We start from the raw sequence: 24,228 nt of genomic DNA on the forward strand, positions 1-24,228 counted from the left end.
AAGCTGTAAACGCCAAATCAGCCAATGAGGCAAACTGATTCATCGTACACCTGATGTTTGTTTTTCACTTCCAGCTCTCTGTAGGTTTTTTTTTCTTTATTTTTATAAATTCTGCTGGTATGACAACCTTACTCTGGTCATATTACGACTTTTTTTCTGTATTTTCTAAATCAGTCTTCTCATATTACATTTGATTTACATTTGTACAACTATATCCTCATAATAATGACTTTATTCTAGTAATTTTATTTGTGTGTGTGTGTGTGTGTGTGTGTGTGTGTGTGTGTGTGTGTGTGTGTGTGTGTGTGTGTGTGTGTGTGTGTGTGTGTGTGTGTGTGTGTGTGTGAGCCCTGTCCAAATGCCACTTTGGACTTCCATAGAACTTACTGGGAATCAAACTTTAAAACAAAACAACTCCGCATTAAAGCTCACATGGGCACCACAGCAGCTTCCCATTTCACTGCCGCCTCACTCTCACAATGTAAAGTCCTCAAAAGCCCCGACTGCATCTTTAATGTCCTGTAGGGGTTTGTCCAATTAGTGAGTGGGTGGAGCACACACAGGAGCAAACCTACCGGAAAAAGAGAACCCACTCACTTTCCTCCACCTAACCTGAGCCGACACACTGGGGGGGAAAGCCGCTGGCTCTTCGCCTGAAGTTTCTCCAGCCGCGGAAAAAGTCGAAGGGAGACGGAAAGTCGAGGCGGACGGCGCTGGAGGAACATGATTGAGGTGTCGATACCGTCGCTGGAGAAGGAGGTGGACGAGTCTGGCAAGTCGAAGAAGGTGAGCGCGGTCCAGGTTGCCTAAAACTCGGCTCTTCGCTTTTTTTTGTTATCCCTCCTTCCCAAACTTATTGAGAAAGTTTGAAAACGGTCACAGACAAACACGCGCCTCCTCGGCGTGTAATTTGGCACCAGGTGTGATTCTGTGCCGGAGAATGAAGCTGCCAGGTGAGTCTTACCTGTGAGAAGAGGGAGTTCAACCCACAGAGGGTCCAAACTTCACGTCTCGCGCGAGTCAGAATAGTCAAGTATTTATATATTTTCAGAAAGATTTTGCTGTGATTTCTTTTTTTTTTTTCGTCTTTAAAGCAGCTCAACAACGGACTAAACAAATATTTAAAACTACTCAAGTAGATTTTTTGTGGAGACAGTAGTATGTAAATAATTGAAAATCTGGAACTTACACAGGGTTTTGTCTAAAAAACATTATAATAATATATATTCTGATTTATAGTGAGCTAAATGGGATCATTTGGGAAAAAATCCTTTGAATTTTACCGGTGGAAGATGATTTGGGAAAGTTTGTCTTTTTCCGCTTAGTTTAATTAAATTAATGGAAGCAGATTGAGGTGCATGGAAAAAATGCTTTTGGGTAAAAATCAGCATCTAGAATTTTTTCTATTTACTATAATGTTGAAGAAAATCTAAAACGCTTTGTGACCTATGGCTTGTGTTGCTGCTAAAAATTTAACCATTTTTCAATTGTAGTTGATCATTTTGATTAACTGACAATAAAAAGCCTCCGTTTGCATCATCTTCAAAAATGTATGACGTTTTATGCTTCTTAGTGTATTTCTGTATATTTTCCTGTTTCTATTTTACAGAAGCCTGAAGTGTGAAGTCTTGAGGGAGAAACTAACATAGCTAATAGACATATTAAAACACAACAATACCCTTTTGGTAACGCTGAATTGTTAATCAATGAACAGGTTTGCAAACGCTTTGGAGGCTTGACGTTGAAAGGTTTGGGGAACTGGCTTTTTAATCCGCTTACAAAAGTTAGTGTTCATGCTGCCCTGAAATATAAGGCAGCCTATTTGGTATGAATGGTTTTTTTTTTTATCCCTGCTTTGACATTCAGGTCCAGTTAAACCAGTTAGGAACTGGAACCACTGTCCCACCAGAGACCTAAAGGACTAAATGTCAGAACAGTGGGCAATATGGACTTAGTTTTATCGCAATATTTGGTGGTGTTATTGCAATATCCATCATAGTGACGATAAGAAATCTTTACTACTTTTTTAGACTGTGACTGCAAACATACATGGGCACAAATATGTCTCTTGGCAAACACACATATTTATAATATGTGTCATTAGGACACCAATAACAAACTGTACACAGTAATGGCATTTAATCATAATTACAAATGTATTTGTATTTTTTGATACTCATTGAATAAACAGTGAAGAAAATGGTCCCAACAAAATGGACAGTTCTGAGGGTTTTGAATGTATTTAATTAGAATGTATCGTGACAACAGTGAAAAGTATCATTTATCGTGATAACTGATACGATAAATGGCAATGCTACCTCAGCGTTGAATTAGCCATTTCTTAACAGAAACCGCTGACTACTTTCCGACACCTATTTAAACTCAGAATTTCAAAACTTACAGAGAAAATCAGCATACGGTAATTATTGTTTGTTTCTAAACCCAATGTGACACATTCAATTTCACACTACAGAATTGTATTACAGAAAGACACTTGTGCAACAAAACCATTCCAACTAAAACCTGATATCCAGAGGAAATGTTTGTTTCTCACTCCCGGCTGACTGCTCTGCTGCTCTGCTCTTGGTAAACCAGCAGGCCTGTGAAAACAGAGCAATCATGCAGCACAGTCAGAAACCTCTGCAACTACAAGACTGCTCTACAAAAGTCTTATTTTGTGCTGAAACTGAAGCAGAACCTGAGTAGATAAAAAAAGAATGGCTAAAAGGAACATATGTGCTTTCTAGCACACTGAAGGCTACTATAAGCAACGTGCCACATTCAGAGCCAACGGAGGCACCAGAGTGAGGAATTTGGCTCACTGTGAATCAGACAGCCTGTGGTGCAGAACATGAGCAACTCGCCCTGGTTTTATCTTTTTATGTTTATGGAAACGAAAGCAAAGTTCAACATTTATTGATTTTTTTTTTCTTAGAAGCACTCTTTTGTTTTTTTGTTGTTTTTTTGCCTATTTGTTCAGTTCTGATGTCTCGTTAAGTCTAAGAGGTTGATTCAAATTTTTTGCAAATTACATTGGATTTATTTAAAGTATTGTTACTCGTTGCAGCAGAAAGAGAAGTGTGCAGCAAATATCCTGGGGGGGCAAGTCTGAAGCTCTTTACTGCCTCCTGCTGGAGAGGCAAGTTGTTTCTGTACTGACAGTCTGCTGACAGATCAATTAGAACAGCGGTGGCCAAAGTGGGTCATGGAGGGCTGGCATCCTACATGTTTTTGTCCTCTCCACGGTGAAACTTGGCTTGAGAAAATCATTTACTTCCTCATTCTACTTTTTTACTTCTGATTAATCTATCTTGGAAGAGTTACACTTTTTGGGAAGAAGTTAGGTTTTTGATTATTATTTTCTGTTTTGCAGCTTTTCAGAGTTGAAGTCTTGTTTAACGAGAGGAAACATTATGTACTCAGAAGAAACAGCGAATTCCAGACGCTCCACAGGAAGGTATACGTCAATATCAGACTTCCTTTTGTCCTGCTTTCTTAAACCTTTTGGAGGGTTTCATTTTGTTTTTGTCTGTTTTAAGACAAAAACAAAATGAATATTTTGTTTAGAATCGAGTTTAAAACATCAGGATTTTAAACCCAATGTTTAAAATCGGGTTGAAGAGCCGTAAAATGATTTGAAATATATTTTGGCTTCTGAAACCATAAAATAAAATTATTTTTGTATGTGTGCGTGCTGTTGTGATGCCGGTAGCTTAAGAAGATCATCCAGACTCCTGATTTTCCGAGCAAAAGGAACCCCCATCTGAGGACCAAACCTCTGGAGCAAAGGCGGCAGGAGCTGGAAGATTACATACAGGTAAGAAGCAGAGGCATCATATTTTGATAATAACAATAAAGTCCAGTTTATGTGGACAGGAATTTTCTTGTTTCTACGATGACATATGTATATCAGAAAAAAGTACATTTCTGCCTAAAAGAAAACTCAGAAATTTTGTGATTCATCTCAGACATTTTCTTGGAAAAAAAAAGAAAATATCTGAGATTCAAAAATCCAAATTTTGGTGAAAAAAAGCAAAATCTAATTTTGAGCCTTGACACAGAGATTTGATAGCAAAAACATGGAAATTTCTGTGTTTCAAAAGTTGAAAAGCTGCGAGAAAAAGCTCATAATTCTGGCAGAAATTTGCTCCTCTCTTTGTCTTGCCTGTCTACATCGGCCCTGACTCACCGTCGTGCGTTTTTCTCTTTGCATCAGGAAATTATCTATCAAAATGAAGACGTGCCTCAAGTGCTGCTGGACTTCCTCCATTTGAAGCACTTCCACACGGGGAACAAGATCAGCAGCGTCGAGTGAGTCCGGCAGCCTGCTCTCCTGAGGGAGCCGGCCGGCAATGCTGCATGCGTTGCTATATTTGTTGCCTCTATTTTCAGATTGGGGGCAATGCGGCAACATTCCTGCCCCCCGGAGCAGCAGCGACAACTCAGATCGAGTCGTTGCTGTTTGTCTGTTTAAAAGCAAAATGAAATCGTTCTGAGTGTAATATCTAATATTTTAATATTCTATTTTTAGGTCACTGGAAGAACTGGACAGTCAGGATTACAAGTAAGTTTTTACATTGAGAACAATCAGACAAAAAGGGAGAAAAACCTAAATGAGGATCACTTTAAGTAGTTTGTTAATCATCTAACACACAATTAAACGTGGTCACTCAAGTAGCTTCAGTCAGCTGAGATGTTTCTGCTCCTTGAACTATAAAGCATTAATATCAGATTTTATCACAGCCATTTGAGACCATGATGTGTAAAACTCAAACTTTGTGAAATTTTGAGGGTTTTTCATTGATTCTTACGACACCTGTCACTGTAACAAAATTTACTGGACGATAAATTGTCCCAGACATTATTGCGATAAATGATAATATTGTTGCTTTGAGACGGTTTTTAAGTGAAGGTAACGAACATATTCTCAAAGAACAATAAATGTAAAATTATAACAAACACTTAACACTGGAACTAGAAGATATTTTAAATTCCCAAAATAAACTAAAACAACAAACAAAAAAATTAAGTTGAGACCAAAAAACAAGACTGAAGACTTTAGTGATCTGGATTTTGGTCGAAAGACAAACGGAAAAGGACAAAACAATAAACTCTGCAAATGGAAATTATTGATAGTTTTAATTTATCATGCAGTTAACTGATTTATTGTCACAGGCGTAATTTTGACCAGATTTGGCACATGTACGGGAAGAGAAAGAGGCAGCGCTGCCCCCTGGCTGAAATAAAACCTGCACTTTTCAGCCGGAATGCTAATATTGATCATTTTTAATAATGTGCTGGTTCCAGGGGAGTAACTGTCAGCGTCAGTCACTTATTTACAATTATTATTTGCTAGTGAGAGGTAAATGATTTAATAAAACTGTTGTACTTTCATTAAAAGAAACTTTTTCTATCATAGTAAATTCAGCAAAGTATAATAAAACTCTCCCTTTACATTTGGAAACTTAAATGAGTGTTGGAGGCGCTGAGGCGGCCGCCAACATGCATCCTGTTTGCTCTGAACACAAACGGAGGCAGAAGATGTTCACCTCATGTCCGTGGCGACGGCAGACCAGGAATGTCCTGAAAGCGTTTGTGGTTCAGAGCGCAGATGGAATGCGGTTCCGGGGGCGGCGTCGTGGCTACGCCGCTCTCCGGTCACTTGATGACGCAGCGTGACACAAAGCCGACACCGTGACACACTTAGGAGCCGCTCCACTGGTCTAATGCTTTCTGCACCAAACTGCGTCTCGTAAAGCAGCACTCTGCTGCACCAAACCTCAGTGCGTCCGGAAGCACAGTTAGATTTTTATATTTAACATCTGTCACGACCGCATGTCTAAAGATGAAGTCGGACACGCCTCGACTCGCTGAGCATGGGCAACATGGCTTAAAAGTAAAATCTGATTTTCTTTTTTTTTTTTCTTGCTTTTTGTTCTAAAATTAAGTAGAATATTTTTATTTCAATCGTTCCTAAGCTGATTTGGACGACGTAGCTACGAGAATTTTTGTGCAATTGCAAGAAATGTAGCAATTTCTTGACGCAATTTTGCCAGAAACAATTGTCTTAAAAATGACGAGAAACGTTGTTTCAAGGAGAAAAAAATCTCACTTATTAGGATTCAACATGACTGCCTCAGTTTGTGTAGCTCCTTCGAAACAACACAATAGTTTCAAAATCCTGATCCTGATCATTTAATGCTTAGGTGTTAAAAGATTAAGTATGTTGATTAAGAGTCGACTTTATTGTTTTAGAACTGTATTGGTGTAGTGTTATGACTTTATTCTCATAATTAAAAAAACAAACAAACATGTATCTTGACCCTTTTGTTGAGGAGTTGGCCTGAATTCAATAAATAAATAAATAGAAGCTGTAAACTCTTGTGAAACAAGATGGCCGCCCTGGGTTTGCTGACATCACTCCGAACTATGGAAACCCAAGTGTGTTGTTGGGGTCTGGGAGGGAAAATGTATCTGAATTTCAAAATTTTCTTTCAAAAAATAAATCTTCAAAGAGAAAATAATTCTCTGATTTCTCTCCAAGCCCCACTACATCCTTCAGTTTCAACATGGCAGATGAAGGTTACTGTTTCAATTAATCGATTAATTACGTTTCCCTTTGTTTCCGCCTTTCGTTTCCACAGTTTCCATTTACCACAGCAACGGGTTCTGGGCTTCTTCCAGGATCCTTATCTGCATGGCAGCTCATCAGGTAGCTTTGAAACGACTTGTCAGAGAGACAGTCTGTGTTCAGATCAAACAAACCCTGCCCTCTGTCTTCCAGGCCTCCCGGACATCGTAGTGGACGGAGTTCTGCAGGGTTTCTACCCCCGAGATGTCCGGGTCAGCTTCAGCGCCTCTATTCTCCCTGACCACAATACCTAACAGGCGGCACGGTCCAAAGACCCAAAACTGGCAGAATTATGGCGACATTTCAACGAATTGCAGTACCATTGGAACAGTTCATTTGACTCAGGAGAAGAAATCCAGGAGACCTTTCAAGCTCATTTTGGTCATTGTGACTTGAATCAAATTCAGTTTCTCTGAAAACCTGAATAATATGCACACAAAAGCTTAAATCAACTTGGGTCTTCTTCCAGACACTGAGCTTGATTTTTTTCAAAATGAGAGGCTTTTTCTAGAAGATTTTTATTTTCTTTTGGATTTACTAATATATGGCAAAATCTAACAGCCTTTTTCACACAAACTGTGTCACAGAATCAAAACAAAGCAACAAATGAGCAAGGCACTGTCAATATTCCGTTTCACCTTTTTTTCCCTTCCACTGAACTTTCCATTGATATGTTTTGACACGTCACTCTTCTTAATAAAGGATTTTAATGACCATCTGCTGGACAACTGTCAAGCCGGGAGTCTTTACCGTGATCGAGAGGCCATGATGTAAACATAGTGTCAGTTCTCTATTAGTTTATTTTTTTTATTTTACAAGTGTCATGTAATATTCACATTCTTTTGAAATGGAATATTGTGTGTTTATATGTGGTGTAAGCTTCAATCACCAAACAGGCTTAAATGAGGTCACGTAGGCAACAACACTGCATCATTTCTCCATAGAATTATGCAACAAACATCCACATTCTCCCATAATACGAGTTTCAGTTTCTGAGCTAAATTGCTGACGGGCGTAAAACTTTTCAACACACTTTTATTTTATCGAGCTGCGGCTGTGAAATGGAAATGCCACTTGCATCCATTGGGGCAAATTTCAGAAGCAAGGATGCAAGGCGGCGAAGCCGGAGCAGGAGCTGCGTGTTTTTACTTGGAACTTTACCGTCCCGTTATTTTAAAGATGTCTTGGTTTACAGTTGTCCCAGTCAAGCATTTGACCCAACAAAACTGGTATGTGGGGCAACAAAAGCAAATGCTGTATTCAACAGTCTTTAGCTGCAATGTGGCGACTGTTTTTAAAATCAAATTTCTTTTTTTAATTGTTTGCATGATTATTTTTTTAATTTCACATTGAAGTTTTAATAAATCATTCAAAAAGGTCCCAACTTGTAATTCTCCCTCCCCCCCCACAATTAAATGTTTCATTTTCACTTCTTCCTCATGATGGGAGACGGGCGCCAACATGTTGGCGCTCGTCGACATGTTGGAGCCTGCATGTCCTTCAGCTTGCTCAGCTGAAGGAAGAAGAATAAGAAATATTTTCCTTTATGATGATTCATCACCAGCTTATTTCTGCTTTTTTGGGACAAGCCATTTGACTTGAGTGGAGAAAATGCTTTACTCTGGAGAAGACGCAAATCTTTTTTACATTTTCTTAAAAAAAAAAAAAAATTATGTGCCATTGTCTGCTTTTCTGTTTACATTATGACATGTTGAGAGGGTTTGGACTATTTCAGTCAACTGAGTTAGAGCTGACATGCAAATACAAACGTGTTTTGTCTGTCCCACATGGTATAGTTGGCAAAAATGTCCATTAAGAACCCCTTGTTTGAAATGTTTACCGTGTTTTTTCTGTGGTTTGGGGAAAACCTTAATTTGACATTAACTGTATTGAACTCTGTTGTGTTCAAATCCAATCACTGGCACTCAGTCACATATTGTATAAAATGTATGTAGCTATAACATAAGGAAAAAGCCAACAGAGGCTTTGTGTTATATATATATATATATATATATATATATATATATATATATATATATATATATATATATATATATATATATATATATATATATATATATATATATATATATATATATATATATATAAAGAGAGCGAGAGAGAGAGAGAGAGAGAGAGACTTTAAGGATGAAAGCTGAGCAGGTATTTTTATTTTAATTTTTTACACTTCGCTTTGAGGCTATTTCCGACAGCACGGGAACGCAGCATTTCCCCTAGGAAGGCTTTTGGCGCATGCGCATGTCGCGGATTCGAAGCGGCTGCTGGTTGGAGTGCTGGCTGTGTCTCCTGTCACTCCCAGCTAAAGCTTCTTCAATGAATTGTGCCGACTGTAGTTTCTCCTCCTTAGCTGACTACCAGTCGCGGAATTAAACGGGCTGAATGTTCTTCCTGTGATTCAACCAGGAAACTGGATCGTCTTCCTGGCTAACAAACCTGCACGTTACCGCCTGGTACGTCCCGCTACCTCTAACTAACCAGCAGCGTTACTCTCTCCTGTAAGAACCGAAGCTGTAAGTTAGATAGTTTGCCAAAGCGTTGAGTTGCCGTTATTGTGTCTTAATTGGTTTAGCCGGGTCATAGCGGCTCGCTGGTTTCGGGTTTGCTAACTTGAAAAGATCCAGCTAGCGTGTCCACGTTAGCAGCAACTTTACCGCTGCTCGCGTGCCCAGTCTGCTGGTCCTCAATGTTCTGGACAGCGATGCTGTTCAAAACACCACCGGTGTTCGCTTTCAGCTCATGAAAAACTGGATTACTCACTGGAAATGGACCTCAGTTTGAACTTGCTCTAATCGTTGTGTTGCGCTAATAATCCCCTGGAGGAAAAAAAAAAGTCATGTTAGTGGGTGTGTTTAAAACCACCTTCTTATTTATCTGTTTTGCCTGATTGTGTTGGACTGAATTAATTAGTTGTGTGGTGAAGTGGGATTATTTTAATTTTCATGTCCTGCCAACAAAAGTATCAACCTCACTGATGTTCAGATCGATACGCAAAGCCCTCTCCCAGTTTGTGTGCAATCCATTGCCTAACGTAAAGTTAAAATTAGGCTGTCTTCAAATATTTTTCCAAATAAAAAAAAATCTTATTCTTACGTCAACATCCTTGACACAATACTCTTTAATAAAATCTGATTTGACCACATGTCCTCAGAAATCATCATTAACTTTGTAGTCCACTGCGGTTTATTAGAGACAGGAATATCATGATGATATATTTTTCTGGATAATAAATTGTCCCAGAAGTTACTGCGATTAATGATAATATTGTTGCTTTGAGACCAGTTTCAAATAATACAATGGTAACAGCAAGAACACATTGTCAAAAATCATAAACTTTAAATTCTAATAAATATTCAGCTATAGAACTGGAAGACATTTTACATATCCAAAATAAATAAGCAGTAGAAACAACAAATAAAATGAATTATGAAGTCTCTGTAAAGAAAATTGTTCTCCAAAAACTGGCTGGTTGAGACTGAAAAGCCAGACTGAAGAATTTGATCATCCAGTTTTTGGCTGGGAGAAATAGAAAAACAATCATTTATCATGCAATTTATTGATTTATTGCAATATTCCTAAGAATAGTGAACATCAATGAGCAAACAGCATTGATCAGAGAAGCAGCCAACTCCAGAGAGACGTACAGATCCGGCGGGAGATTCTGTCGACATTTATTAGTCATATATTCCACATATTTATCCAGCCCTGCAGTCAGTAAGAAACCAGCCACTAATATCTAACTCAATCTGATCTGAGGAATTCCGTGTCATGTGTATTCTTAAAACGCCACAATCCGACATGAAAGTGAGTCTTCCTGTTGCCGCAGGACTGTGTGGGAAGCACCATGTGGAGGAAGGCTTCGGCGGCGCTCCTGCTGGCTTTGGCCGTCGGGTACTTCTACGGCGGCAGGCCGGAGCTCCCGGAGCAGATCCTCCAGTACATCGGCCTGCCCAACCTTCAGACGCCGTCGCGGAGCAACGAGGGCCTAGAGCGGGCTATCTCTGCTGCTTGGGAGGCTCTGATCGCCTTGCCGAGCAGGCAGTGGAGCAAGGTGGCAGTGGGGTGAGTGACGCTGATCTGTGGAGCCGGTCTGAGTCTTCAGTGATTTTTCTTTAAGCTGACATTGTCATGAGTCAGCTTCTGCTCAGATGTCTCGGTGAAAACAGCAGGTGCATGAGTGAGGGGTTACACCGTGTGTAGTGTAGGGTGAAGGTCAAATTGTCCTTCAATCGATTTATTGCCCGATTTATCCATCGGTTCATCGAATGTTTGGATTTTGAATATTTAATTTTTGGAAAAATTTTGATTGTCATATTTTTTCTACCCATGCATTTGAGTTTCCATAGTTCAGATCAATGTTGGTACACAAGAAACATAAATTGTTTCTATTTTCTTGGCCTTGTTGCTTGTTAGTTTCATTGTTCCAATTTAGCACGTCAATAAAATCTACTTGTTAAACTCTGGAGATTCAAGTCTTTGTTATTTTGAAAGCAGTATATGTAAGAAATTTCTGTAGAAATATGAGGAATTTTGTCTGATTTCATCAGGGAAGCTGATGACTCTAACTTTAATATTCAGTGTTATGGTTTAAAAAATAAAACCAATCTGCGCTTCGGGTGGCAGAACGTGATTGGCTGAGCCTGAAGCACGGCCCACCAGAGGGCGGGACATGCAGCACCTTGAGTTTTTATAACCTTTTATCTAAAGTGTATTGGTAAAGGTGGTGTATGATAGCATTGAGCAGTCAGTGTGTGTTCACCTGTAATAAAGGCCAGAGTTTATTAAAGGAACAGCCTGGTTCTGTGCATAAATAAAATATTCAACAGGCATCACATGACCACAGGACATGCCTTTTTTTGTTTTTTTTCCACTCATCGTTGCAAGATTAAAAACGTGGACTGCTTGCCTTATCAACTGCATTAATTGGATGTCTTTAGCAGTTTTGCATTTTCTTCCAGTACCCGACATAAACAAAATCCATTTTCTTCCGGTCGTCCTTGACCACTGAGTCCCGTCATCGGACCTAAGCGACTCGTTTCCATTTTGGTTCTCTCGTTCAGAGTGAACGCCTGCGTCGACGTGGTCGTCAGCGGCGTGGGGTTGCTGCAAGCTCTGGCTGTGGATCCCGGCGTCGGCCGGGATCACGAAGTCCTGCGCTCGAAGGATGACCTGAGGGAAACCTTCATCCACTACATGGAGCGCGGAGCAGCGGCAGAGCGATTCTTCAGCGATGAGGAAGTGTTTCAGAGAATCGCTCGCGCAGCAGCAGAGTACCCCGGTGCCAAGGCAAGCTCATTCCTTTCATCTCCCTTCTTTTGTTTACTCCTTCTTTACCTTTTCGGAAATGTAACTTTGATCTGTTTTTCAGCTGTACGTTGGAGGAAATGCTGCCCTCATTGGTCAGAAATTTGCCACCTACCCAGATCTGATGGTACGCGAGCATAAATGAATCTAGATAGAGTCTGTGATGCATGATACTTACCATTTTATTCCATTCATTAGTCACTGCTGGAGCAAAAGTATCACAAAAAAATAAAAATTTAGCTTATCTTCTTATCAAGTTATCTTCTGTAACCCAGAGTTCTGACCATTGAAATAAGCTAATTGTTAATGATGTACTTCAGGTTTTGTTGTGCGGTCCGGTCGGGCCTAAACTCCACGAGATGCTGGATGAGCAGATCGTCGTTCCTCCAGAGTCTCTTCAGGAGACGGATGAGTTTCACCTCATCCTGGAGTACAAAGCAGGTAAAGAGGGAAAAGCAGCTGCAGCTCTGTGCCAAGCAAACATTCCCGACACTTTTGAATGCGCAAAAAGTGTGTTTAATTTTATAAGCTGTAATGTATTTTATTGGAAGGGGTGTCAAACTCCAGTCCTCAAGGGCTGGTGTCCTGCAGTTTTTTGATGTGCTACAGGTACAAAACGCTGGAATGAAATGGCTTAATTACCTCCTTCCTGTGTAGATCGGTTCTCCAGAGCCTTGCTAATGACCAAATTATTCTATTCAGGTGTGGTGCAACAGAGGCACATGTAAAGGTTGCGGGGCAGTGGCTCTCCAGGACTGGAGTTTGACACAGGAAATTTCAAAGCGTGTGTATTAATCGGACTCGAATCGGGTTCTGATGCAGAGTTGGCTTCTGCAGGCTTCAAGTTTGAGTTTCAAAGTCTCAGCAGCTCAAAAGAACAGATAATTGTGTCTCTCTTTGTTTCATGTCATAAAAATGCCCAGAATTAGTTGAAATGCTAAGGTTAGCTAAAATGCTGTCAGTAGCATATGGACCATCTGTAGCATGTTGACTGTCATTGACTCACTGTAGTTAGTAAGCAAATAAGTGTAAAATGTAAATTTAGCAAAAATGCTAAAGTTACCAAAACTTATGTTATCCTAGCATGTTGACTGACAATGACTGACTCCATTCAGTATATTAAGTTCGCATTTGTATAAAAATTATATAAAATTAACATTTTAGCTAAATTTAGATAGTCGACAGTCGCATGTCGACTATCATTGATTTACTCCATTCAGTCAGTATGCAAACATTATCATAGAAGCTCAAATTAACAGCAATGCTAACGTTAGCCAAAATGCTATCAGTAGTGTGTGGCCCGTGACGAGCGGGCTGACTAATGTTTAACCTTGCTTTCTAGGTGAACAGTGGGGCTCCACTCGGGCGCCACAAGCAAACCGCTTCATCTTCTCTCACGATGTGTCAAACGGGGGGATGAGCTCCCTGGAGACCTTCGTGGCGAGCCTGGAGGAGTTCCAGCCGGAGCTGGTCGTCCTGTCAGGGTTCCACATGATGGAGGGCCAGGGCCGGGAGCTGTGGGGGGAGCGACTGAAAGAGGTCAGCCGCTCAAAAGAGCTCAGCATGGTTTCCAGGGTTTGCCCCAAAAAACTTGCTATGCCGGGTGGGAGGCTCGGTAGATCAGTCCAACAGCAGCACATTATGTTTTATGTTTGAACAATTTTAAAAGTTACAAAAGCACAGCGACTACACAATTGGAGCACATCCCTCACTCCCTTTTCAATCCATCAACTTTGAAAGAAGCATTACTAAAAACCTGACTTATAACCCTAGCAGCCCACCAGGCTTGTAATACATCGGGGGAAATCCTGGTGATTTCTAATGAAAACTTTCTGGATCTATTTCTGGATTTCTCCTTTCTGGTTTTCTTTCTCAGGCTGTAGCAGCCATAGCTGATATCCCAAGGGGCATTCCCATCCACCTGGAGCTGGCCAGCATGACCGACAAAGACTTCATGAGCCGGATCATGCAGGAGGTACACGTGAGCGAACGATTCCGTCTGTGAGAGCAGACCGACGTGCTCGATGACTCCCTGAGGAACGCCGTGCGTTTAATTACAGCGTCTCTTCCTGTTAGCAGGTCTTGCCCATCGTCAGCTCCATTGGACTGAACGAGCAGGAGCTGCTCTTCCTGTCGCAGGCCGGTGACGGCCCGCACGCCACTCTGCCCGCGTGGAAGGGCGTCCCCGAAGTGGGACGGGTCAGCGACATCCTCTCCTGGGTCCTGGAGTGGCACGGCCGCATCGATCCGTCGTCGGAGTCCGACCTCACCCGCATCCACTTCCACACTCTGGCCTATCACATTTTAGCCACAGTGGACGGCTACTGGGGGAACCAGGCGGCGGCAGTGATGGCGGGAGCCCGGGTGGCCAGCAGCCAGGCCTGCGGCCTTCAGACCGTGGACGTCAGCAAGGTGGAGCTCAAGGCGCCGCTAGAGTTCCTCACCTCTCACTTTGAGCCGCGGGAGCGGCTGTCGCTGAAGCCGGAGGAGCCCGTCGCTGTGTGGCGGCGAGGGAACATCACCTTCCACCTGACGCCTGTGCTGGTCTGCAAGAGACCCCTCCGGACAGTGGGGCTGGGGGACGCCATCTCTGCGGAGGGACTAGTTTACTCCGAATTAACGAGCCAGCATCCGTTTTAGAGGCTCCACCACGCTAATGCTAACGGGAGGAGCTAAACAAAACTGGGAAACTCTCTCGCCTCTGAGCCAGATTAGTGTCCCGATTCACGTTCCTTCCTTTTGCCCCAAAGATCTGTTCTGTTTAATTGATCAGTGTGAAATCCTGCCTGATGATGATGATGATGATGATGATGATGATGATGATGATGATGATGATGTCCCGACCTTCTTAAAGAAGCAGGCAGGCAGAACTGGATCTTGATGAGCCGCCACGCAGCCGGACTCGACGCACTGTGCACAGCTCCAAGCCATCTCCCCAAACTCCAAAGAGTTTAACCTTCACAGCTATGTTTTCTTTAACCTGCATATCTTTTAGTATGCCGTGCCTTCAATATTATGAAATCCTTTATTCATATTTTATAGGAAAATGGTATGAAACTTTAGATTAGCGTTGCCCTTTGACAGAGGTACTGCGTAAACTTGAAACTTTGTGGTGGAAATCCAATTGAGAAATCCTTCTGGGTGCGTTCACATCTAACGTTTACTTGAACGTTCGTCTTATTCTGGTCATCAACCATTTCTGAGTGCTTGACTTCAACCAGTCTGACCAGCGAGATCGTTTTTTCTAATGGTGAGATTACAACAGGGTTCCTTCACCGTCAGCAAAATTTTAAAAGCATATAAAAGTTGCTCATTTTCAAAGTAGATAGTAAGGGAACATTTTTGCTTCCATGGTTTATTCCTTTATTACAGCTAAAGTATGCAACATTTATTTAAAAAAAAAAAAGTTTTACATATTTGTTAAAACTGTCACCATGTGGTGACACTGATATGAGATGGATAATCTGTGGAAAAAATTGATCTCCTGCCTGAGCTTTTATTGTGATCTGAAGAAATGCACGACTCCCTTTCAAAAACAACCAATCAGAGCCAGGAGGAGGGTCTGAGCGCTGTTAATCAAGTCTATGTATTTGCTGAATATTCACTAAATGGTATAGAAACAACTTACAGTTACAGAAAAACCACTTATCTGCTGTCATAGCAGGCTAGCTGCGGCCTAGTGGATCATGTGGTAATGAGCACAAGGAGGATGATTGACATCACTAAGACCCGCCTCCTGGCTCTGATTAGTTTCTGATTAGCACTAGAAGCACACAAAGGACTTTGACAGTTTAAACAAATGTGTAATATATATATATATATATATAAATGTTTTTAATTAAAGTTACATACTGCAGCTTTAACTAGATAATGAAGAAAAAAAATCAAAAAGAGGCATTAAAAAAATTTTTTTTCAATTTGTGTTAAGATTAGGATTTTACATTCTCGATCTTACGGATTTTGAAATGTTTCAAAGTGGTGAAGTAATCCTTTTCTTCTTTATCAACATGTTCAGCATTGTGCTGTGTCGTGCTTTTATTTGCCATGGGTAATCCTATTCAATTTGTGGGTGAATCTTAAGAATTGTGTGGAGTTTTGAACTGGAAAACGGGTAGGAATCCTGTTTTTTCTGTGTTGTCATTGTTTTACCAAATCACTTCCTCTATAGCAAAAACATCTGAGCTTTATGGCTCAATAGCAGTCTTTTTTTTTTTCTTCCTCTTTATTTTTATTAAGCTAAATAGTACACGAGCATAGCCAGAAAACAGCTATTTCAAATGTTTTTCTGAAGCGGGTTCTTCTTTCTTGGCCTAAATATCAGTCTATATGCCAATGCCAGCTAATTAACGTGAAGATTCCCTTATGGATATTGGATATTAAGATGGCATGGATTAACAAGTCACGACTGTGATCAGATACTTTGTGGTGTTGTCCTTTTCGTTCTGTGTGTTCCCTTTTTTGATGACACAGTTATGTAACATGATTTATGAAAAAAAAATGCTGTTCTTACTCAAGAAGACTCATGTTAGGCATACACAACACTCCATTTGTTTACCTCAGACTGCCTCCGAAGGCATGCAATAATCATAGTCTTAATGCAAACCTGTCATGAAAACGTTCACGCAGCGTTTTAGTTCAGAAAAGGGGATTCTTTGCACTAGTGAAGGTAGGTGGCAGGAGAGCCTGCGGAGGTGAATGTAACCTTAACCTCCCATTTTTTAATTATTATTATTAGGTGTATTTTTGCAAACACAATCCTTACTTATTTTGTTGTCAGTGTCATGTTTAATTCCCTTGTAGGTTGTCATTAAAATGTGGATGGAGGGAAATGGGTGGTTTGGGTTGCTTTTTATTTTATTTTTTTAAGAGCTTGATCTGGGTTCGTTTTATGTTTTTGTTTATTTTTAAATGATTAGGATCTATTGTAACTATGGAGTTATGTTTTAAATAAACCAGTGGTTTTTTTCACATTTCGTTAATACAGCGACCACTTACCTTCATATTTTAATATTGATTTTGAGTGATAGACCAATGAAAAGTAGTGGTGAAATGAAGGAAAAAAAATTTACACATAGTTTGGCACAAATTTATATTCAACCAGTTTACTCGCATATCCCTAAATAATTGAATTTGTTATTTGGATATGTAGATGAAAATAATATGACACTGCTCCCTATTCATATATAGTTTTAATAAAAAGGGTTAAAAGTCTTCAGGGACTTTTGTTTATATGAGACGCTTCGTCCACGTTTCTTCTGCTCACAAACCGTTGTTACGCGTCTGCATCCAATTGGCTGAAACGTTCTAAGACGTAAACCAATCACAGCTTCCCACCACGGTGAAATCCCGCCCCTGCGTCCTGAAGCTGAGCCTCCTGGTTCCCGTGGGTCGCAGACCCTCCCCCACCTGAAGCCTGCGCTCCGTCCCTCCCACGGAGTTTATATAAAGCTAGCGCAACCAACTGTCTACTGGCTAAGTGTTTCCCCCCTTTCTCTCGTTGATGGTGAGGTTCTGTGAAAGAAGGATGAAGTTCTTCGTCGCTGTCACCGTCATTGTGGGCTCGCTGCTGTTTCTGGGCTTCCCTAATGGCTCTTCTGCTGACGAGAAGAAGAAAGGCCCCAAAGTAACTGCAAAGGTATGGATTAGCTGCAGGCTAGCTTCATAAAGGGGGGTGAAAAAAAATCAGGGCTTTTCCTCGTCGCTAACCGGTAGCATGGAAAGCCACGTCACGGAGATACTAGCTGTTGGCCAGCTAGCACGGGGTTAGCTCACGACTAACACTTGTGGGAAAAGAAGCTAACTTTGTAGCTGAGGCTAATAGAAAGAAAGTCTAGGCGCATCCTGTCGGATCCGAGTCGCAGGAAATGAAGTGGACACGAATTTGGCTCCGCCATGGCTCAGCTGCTGACCGTGGCCTTGTGTCTGCAGCGGATTGTCCACGTCTGCAAATTCAAGACAGCAGAGCGGTCGTCTTTAGTGGTGTTGCGCTGTGAAGCAAAGCGTAGAAGGCAAGGATTGAGTCTGGTGTTACACGTGTCCCTATAACCTTTGTAAGAGACTGTTTGTGTTTTTTTTTTTTTTTTACTATTCTTGTGTTGCGTTAACTTAAAAAATAATGCAGAAATCCGTTTTTTTTATCGTGCTAAATTCTGATGTCTGAAATAAAGAGCCTATTGATGGGGGAAATCTGTCGAGACTCATATTTTCTTTGGAAGCAATGAAGTAGATGGGGGAGGTAACTACTAATCTGGCTTTTTGACCAAGTCAGCCACAAACCCAGTACTTTTTATAGGCCAAATTTCTGGTGTACTAAAGTACATCTCCTCACAACTAGTGAGTTTTTATTTTTGCACTAAGAGATTGCCGGGTCCGTTTCAACCCCTGGCTCTTGACTATTGGCCAAAAAGTACCAATTTTAGTTTCATCCGACTAGAGCAAATTCCTCTCCACCCAACGCCTCGTTTCCACTGAGCGTACTTCCTTTGTGTTTTCCATTGTAAAAACGGCTGATGCATCCGATCCATAGCCCGCCATTCCTGGACTCCCTTCAGTTATACGAATATAGGACAGTGGTACGGGTAGGGTGGCGCATTGGCGTCATACAACGCAGTCCACTGATTGGGGGACAGAGAAACGTCACAGTTTGCAGGAAGAACGAAAAACGGTAATGCGTCACGTTTACCGTCGCACTAATGTGACGCGTTTGGGTGGAAACGCTCTCCTGAATACGCCGGACCATAAAACGGCTTACCACATCGACCATGTCGTACCGGTCAATGGAAACGAGGCGTGTGTGTCTTGTGCCAAGCTCCAAGTGGGCTTTCTAGCAATACCCTTTTTGTATCGCTACTCTTAGACGGTTTTAAGTTCACAACTTGCAGTTGTCATGTAAACGGACTCTTCCACCTGACTTCTGGCCTGCCACAATATCTTAATATTGTGTCAAGTGAAAGACTTTGACATCAGTAATTGACTGAACAGAATGTATTTGACCACTTCCAAAACTTTTAGAGAACTTTGCTATGTCATATCCCGGCCCACCAATGTCGCCTCAGAGTTGGTGTGTCATGACGTATTCATCTGAACGTAAGGTTGGGTCTCTCTCTAGGTTTACTTTGACATTAGAATCGGAGACGAAGACGTGGGAAGGGTCGTCATCGGCGTCTTCGGCAAAACTGTTCCCAAAACCGTCGACAACTTCGTCGCCCTGGCAACAGGAGAGGTGAGCAATATGGAGACTCGTTATTGTTTATCTACTTTTGTGAAGTTGTCAGGATTGGTAATCTAAAGACTGAAAAACCATCCGATGCGTTGACTTGGTCCAGCTTTTCAGACGTACGTGAAGCTGGCGTCGTTTCAGACATTTGGAGCGTTGCTTACTTTGCTGTTTGCTTTGTTTAAACAGAAAGGATTCGGTTACAAGGGCAGCAAGTTCCACAGAGTCATCAAACAGTTCATGATCCAAGGCGGAGACTTCACCAGAGGAGACGGCACTGGAGGTAAACGCCTAACGATGTCACTTGCATGTCAAAGCGATGAGTTGGTTCATGTGTCGAAACCTAAGAGAGTACTATTTAAAACTGCAGTACAGGTCTATGAATGATAAAAAGCCAGTTTTCTTTTCTGAATGAAGGCAAGAGCATCTATGGAGACCGTTTCCCTGACGAGAACTTCAAGCTGAAGCACTACGGCCCCGGCTGGCTCAGCATGGCCAACGCCGGCAAAGACACAAACGGCTCCCAGTTCTTCATCACCACAGTCCAGACGCCGTGGTTGGACGGCAAACACGTCGTCTTCGGGAAAGTTCTGGAAGGCATGGTGGGTATCGGAAGGAAGTCTTCACTCTGCCTAATCTTTGGTTTTCTTTTTTTTAAACAATGAATCCATTTCTTTGAAACTTTCTTTTCCTCTGCTAGGATGTCGTCACAAAAATAGAGAACACAAAGACAGACGGTCGCGACAAACCTCTCAAAGACGTCACCATCCACGACTGCGGCAAGATCGAGGTGGAGAAGCCATTTGCAGTCCCCAAAGAGTAGAGCGTAACTCGTTAAAATGGACGGGTGGGGGATGGACGGACCGGGGTCGTGATATCGGAGGAATTGTGCGGGCCGCTTCATTTTTTATTTTTTTATTTTTTTTTCTCCCTTCAGTAAGAACGCTGCAGTCTGGAGAGAAAAAGAGAGCACATTTTGCATTGGTTGGCTGCCATCTTAATGCACCAGAACACCGTTAATGCAGTCATGAGTCTGGGTCCACTTTACCAACAAGCATTCCAAGGTGCACTTAACTGATCATTGTTGGGCTATTTTGTAAAAATGAAATAAATGAAAAATAAAGGTTTCATGTTTTGGTAAATCACTGTAAGCTTTATGTTTGAATACAAATACCTTCCATCAGTTTATAAAGTCACCCTGTATACTGTAGTTGATGTTAACTACCATAAGGTCAGTGTATATCTGTTGTGGGGTGACTGTGTGGATAGAGTAATCATCTTGTGATGGGAATGTTGTTGGTTCGTTTCCAACTTCCTCCTGCCAGATGTTGAGGCAAGGCACTTAACGTTAAGTTGTATAAATGTGTTTGAATTGACTATAAAGCGCTGTGAGTGGTCAAAATGAGTGATCGATCCAATTGAAATGATTGGAAAAGTGCTGTCTAAGTTTGGTTCATTTACCATCCATTGGCATTTGGGGGTTCTGTTTACTTATGTAATACTGAGGATTTCAACTGGTTTATTACTGTGGTTGACTTTGTAACTGTTGAATAATTAGGAGAGAAGTGTAAGAAAAATTATGAATATGCTGTTGAAGTTTATATTGACCTGTATTTGAATGATTCTACATTTATAACATACTATAATTAATCTAACCAATTAAAGGAAAAGGTGACCATATTTCAACTTTAAAATAGATAATTTTGCCTTCGGACAGCAAACCCAATCTTTACCAATCACATTTCCAAAGTAAATACTTAAGAACACTGCAAAACCAGAACCTGTACTTCAGTTCATCAAATGACTAATCACTTGAGATTCAAACTGTTTTTGTTTAGTTTTTTTTTTTTTTTAAAGATATGAACCATATGGTTAGATATGAACCATTGGGATGGAACTATGGTGTCCCAACCAGTCATATTTTCATTTTATTTTATTTTCTGGTTTAGCACACCTAGAAATCAAACTCGAGTGGCATCTGGAGTTTTATGCAACTCTGATGTGAGGGGAAGGTCTTCAAATTAGGAGTAGGGACCCATCTAAAATCTAATGGACATTGGCCCTGAAGGACCAAGACTGGACAGTCGGTCTGAAAAGATAACTGGGGGTGGTGCTAACTGTGTGTGGGTGTGCAGCTTCTGTGTAAATAACTCCAATACAGGATATAATATGTTGAAAATCCATTTCGGACCCTCCAGTACGAGCTAATCTGGGTTTATACTGAATAAAGACACTTAAGAGATATCCCCTGTGGCTACCACTTCTAACATTATTTTTAACAAAACCTCACTTCAAAAACCTCAAATCATCTCTAAGAATCACTGACTGAATTTTATGTTCAAATTCACAGTTTTACATTTGACTTCCAAAGGTACGGATTCCAATAAAGGAGACAGCAGGTGTGGAGCTGATGTTAGTATGCCAAAGTTTTGTAAATATTGTGGGGTTTTTTGTTTTTTTGAGACCATTTTCTAGCAAAAATACGGATAAGGGCATAATAAAAACGCAATTCTGCCCTCCTAAAGACTGATGAACTTTAATTTTGTAAGGAACACCCTACACTGGAACTGGAAGACATTTTTAAAACACTACAATCAAAACAATAAATAAAAACCAAAGAAAATGGAAGGGCGAGGTTCTTCGGATAACCCGCCCAGTACTGATCCGGCGCTTTGGGTAAAAACTGAAAAAAACGCGTGAGCTTACTGGACTGAGCAAGAAGCAGGGAATACGCATGTTAATTTTAAAACAGTGAAACATCTTTCCAAACATCAGAAACGATTCTTCTCCAGACCGTGTTTTGAAGCCTGTGTGCAGGCCGAGTTCCCCTCCATGTTTAGCATTTTAAACCACGGTAAAAGTCAACGACGCTCTGAAAACGGGTCTCTGTGAGCAGAGAAAAGCAACAGAACAATTCAAAGAGAAAGAAAAAAAAGCAGCTAAAGTCACAGAGAAGTAATGCGACTGCGCTGCTCGCTCGCGCTCAATGCCAATTGAAAAAAGCGGAGCTAGCTTTAGCTTCCAGCTAGCATCCTGACACGCCGCTGAAATCCAGTCGTCATCAAATAAAAGTTTTGACCAGGTTTGGCTCTCAGAGTGGAAATAACCTGACTGTCTGATCTTAGTAAGGAAATAAACCTGATAACAGCAGAGAAAGATGCAGTTGATAAAAATTGAAAGAGGGAGGGAGACGGATAGATCGATAGAAATGAAGGCTCAATAAATATTGTACATAGAGGATAGAGAACATTGTCAAGTTTTTCTGCCTTAGGAAAGCTCTGTTGAATAGACATACTATTTTTTTTTAAATTGACTTTTGCTTGTAGTAATGATCTATACATTCATTACAGGTGCACTGGTAGCACCTGTAATGAATCTTTAAAAATCTGACTTGCCGAACTTATGTCTTCGGCAACATAAGTTGCCGAAGAGTGACTGTTATAAACCTTGCATGAAGAGATGACCTGGTGGTTGGGACTGTCCATCAGCCTCTCTCATGGTGGACAGTGGCTGGTGTTAGTGAGCTTGCAGGTAGATAAAGTTTATGGACAGGATCATATGTAAAAGCAGGGCCCGCACCTTGGCTCAAGCCCAGGGCCCACACCCTCCTAAGTCTGGCCATGTTACAGTTCTCAGACTGATCAGCAGAGGGCGCCCCTTCACCAGACTTAAGCTGCCGTCACACAGCACAGTTGCATGTTTGTGGTTTCCAGTAATTTCACTACAGTTAAAAAAAAAATAAAAAAGGGTCTTGTGTCGCTTTTGCCTCGCATTTGGATAAGTCTGGGTGAAAAATCCAGTTCGCTTGACTCCCTTTTGATGCCATACCACCAACACGGTGTGGCTTAGACGACCGGGAGAGTGTGTTTATTCATCCAGAAGAAAGTTAATATTAGATGCTCTTTCCTGTGATTGTCTGAATCTTCCTGATCCTTTTTTAAGCCTGTTACAGTAAATTCTATTGTGACATTGGTGCACAAAAATAGCAATTACTGTTAACAGTTCACCCCTTTGATTCAGAAATACAACTTAATGTAGCCGATCTCGCTGCACAGCCAAGATATCTCATTTCCAAATTGGACACGAGACTCACGAGGCGAAGACGTGGAGTAGAAATGGACCAAAAATAACACCATTGAGTTCCTGAAACAGGCACAGCAAAGGCAGCACTTTCTAAACTGATACATGCATCACTCCCTTCCAGAATCTTCTCTGTATTTGATTCTATTCATTCATGAGACCGTTGCCCTGCTTTCCACCGCAGGGCAATTAAAAGTAATGAACTCATTGTTCATTCATTATTTCTGTGGGTTTGATGTTTTTTGGTGATCTATGCATTGATTCCTTTATATTTTTGTATATTTTAGTGAACACAAACACCTGAGATATAAGTTTTCACCAACAAACCAACAAGAAAGTTGCTTTTTTTCCCCCCCCAGGTCAAGTCAAAAATGTCTAAGTTGTAGTTAAAGTTTAGTGTTATTTCACACACTCAACATCTGGAGATGTGTGAAATTTAAAAACGTCTATGATATCAGTGAATTGTTTGGACAGAAAATAAGTGTTTGTTTGTATACTTGCCATTATATGCTGACATTCAGATTAGTTGTAACTTAAAACATAATACTACGTCATGACTGAGGTTGTTTTGCACACGAGTGCTTTTTAAAAACATTTAAGCAGCATGTTGTTGGCAGGGCTCCTTTGTAGTAGAAAGAAACACAGTCTGTTTTCTTATTGGCTGTATAATGGGACGTGCACCTCTGATTGGCTGATTAGCTCCGTCCACAGAAGGGTTGCTTTTATGGAAGTTCTGGAGCTGAAAGTTATTGAATCCCCCCTTTTTTTATGTTGACAATCTTGTTCAAAAAGAAAAGCATCTTTTAACGTTGAATAAAATCTGTATTGTCCCATTTAGATGTGATTTAGATGTGACCTATAGAAAATAGTAAAAGTTTTAATTAGTTTTTTTTTTTTTTTTAAGCATTTTGCATTATAGTTCAGGAGCAAACCAGCTGATGTTCATTATATTACACCGATAAGATCGTCTTCACTGACT

The 24,228-nt window shown here is 40.9% G+C and overlaps 3 protein-coding genes across 4 annotated transcripts; all 3 read left to right on the forward strand.

Annotated features, from left to right (window-relative positions):
* Positions 1-426: 426 nt before the first annotated feature.
* On the forward strand, positions 427-7,359 carry snx22 (sorting nexin 22). The gene is made up of 7 exons (XM_055025933.1): positions 427-786; positions 3,374-3,457; positions 3,713-3,817; positions 4,217-4,311; positions 4,532-4,564; positions 6,645-6,712; positions 6,785-7,359. Exons 1-7 carry the CDS (start codon positions 724-726, stop codon positions 6,883-6,885), a joined length of 549 nt encoding a protein of 182 aa, XP_054881908.1. The 5' UTR covers positions 427-723; the 3' UTR covers positions 6,886-7,359.
* Positions 7,360-8,906: 1,547 nt separating this feature from the next.
* Positions 8,907-16,932, forward strand: adpgk (ADP-dependent glucokinase). 2 transcript variants are annotated; one of them, XM_055030933.1, is made up of 8 exons: positions 8,907-9,102; positions 10,476-10,711; positions 11,710-11,935; positions 12,018-12,080; positions 12,274-12,394; positions 13,296-13,492; positions 13,830-13,928; positions 14,030-16,932. In XM_055030933.1, the coding sequence occupies exons 2-8, from the start codon at positions 10,494-10,496 to the stop codon at positions 14,591-14,593; spliced, it is 1,488 nt and encodes a 495-aa protein (XP_054886908.1). In that variant the 5' UTR covers positions 8,907-9,102; positions 10,476-10,493; the 3' UTR covers positions 14,594-16,932. The 2 variants fall into 2 exon arrangements, with proteins under 2 accessions (XP_054886908.1, XP_054886916.1); XM_055030941.1 differs by having other exon boundaries at positions 14,033-16,932.
* Positions 16,933-17,332: 400 nt separating this feature from the next.
* On the forward strand, positions 17,333-20,314 carry ppib (peptidylprolyl isomerase B (cyclophilin B)). Its single transcript, XM_055030950.1, has 5 exons — positions 17,333-17,588; positions 19,062-19,175; positions 19,359-19,452; positions 19,587-19,771; positions 19,870-20,314. The coding sequence occupies exons 1-5, from the start codon at positions 17,454-17,456 to the stop codon at positions 19,990-19,992; spliced, it is 651 nt and encodes a 216-aa protein (XP_054886925.1). The 5' UTR covers positions 17,333-17,453; the 3' UTR covers positions 19,993-20,314.
* The last annotated feature ends 3,914 nt before the right edge of the window (positions 20,315-24,228 follow it).

The sequence above is a fragment of the Poeciliopsis prolifica genome, unplaced genomic scaffold (genome assembly GCF_027474105.1).
Source record: "Poeciliopsis prolifica strain line A6 unplaced genomic scaffold, Auburn_PproV2 SCAFFOLD001, whole genome shotgun sequence".
NCBI lineage: Eukaryota > Metazoa > Chordata > Actinopteri > Cyprinodontiformes > Poeciliidae > Poeciliopsis > Poeciliopsis prolifica.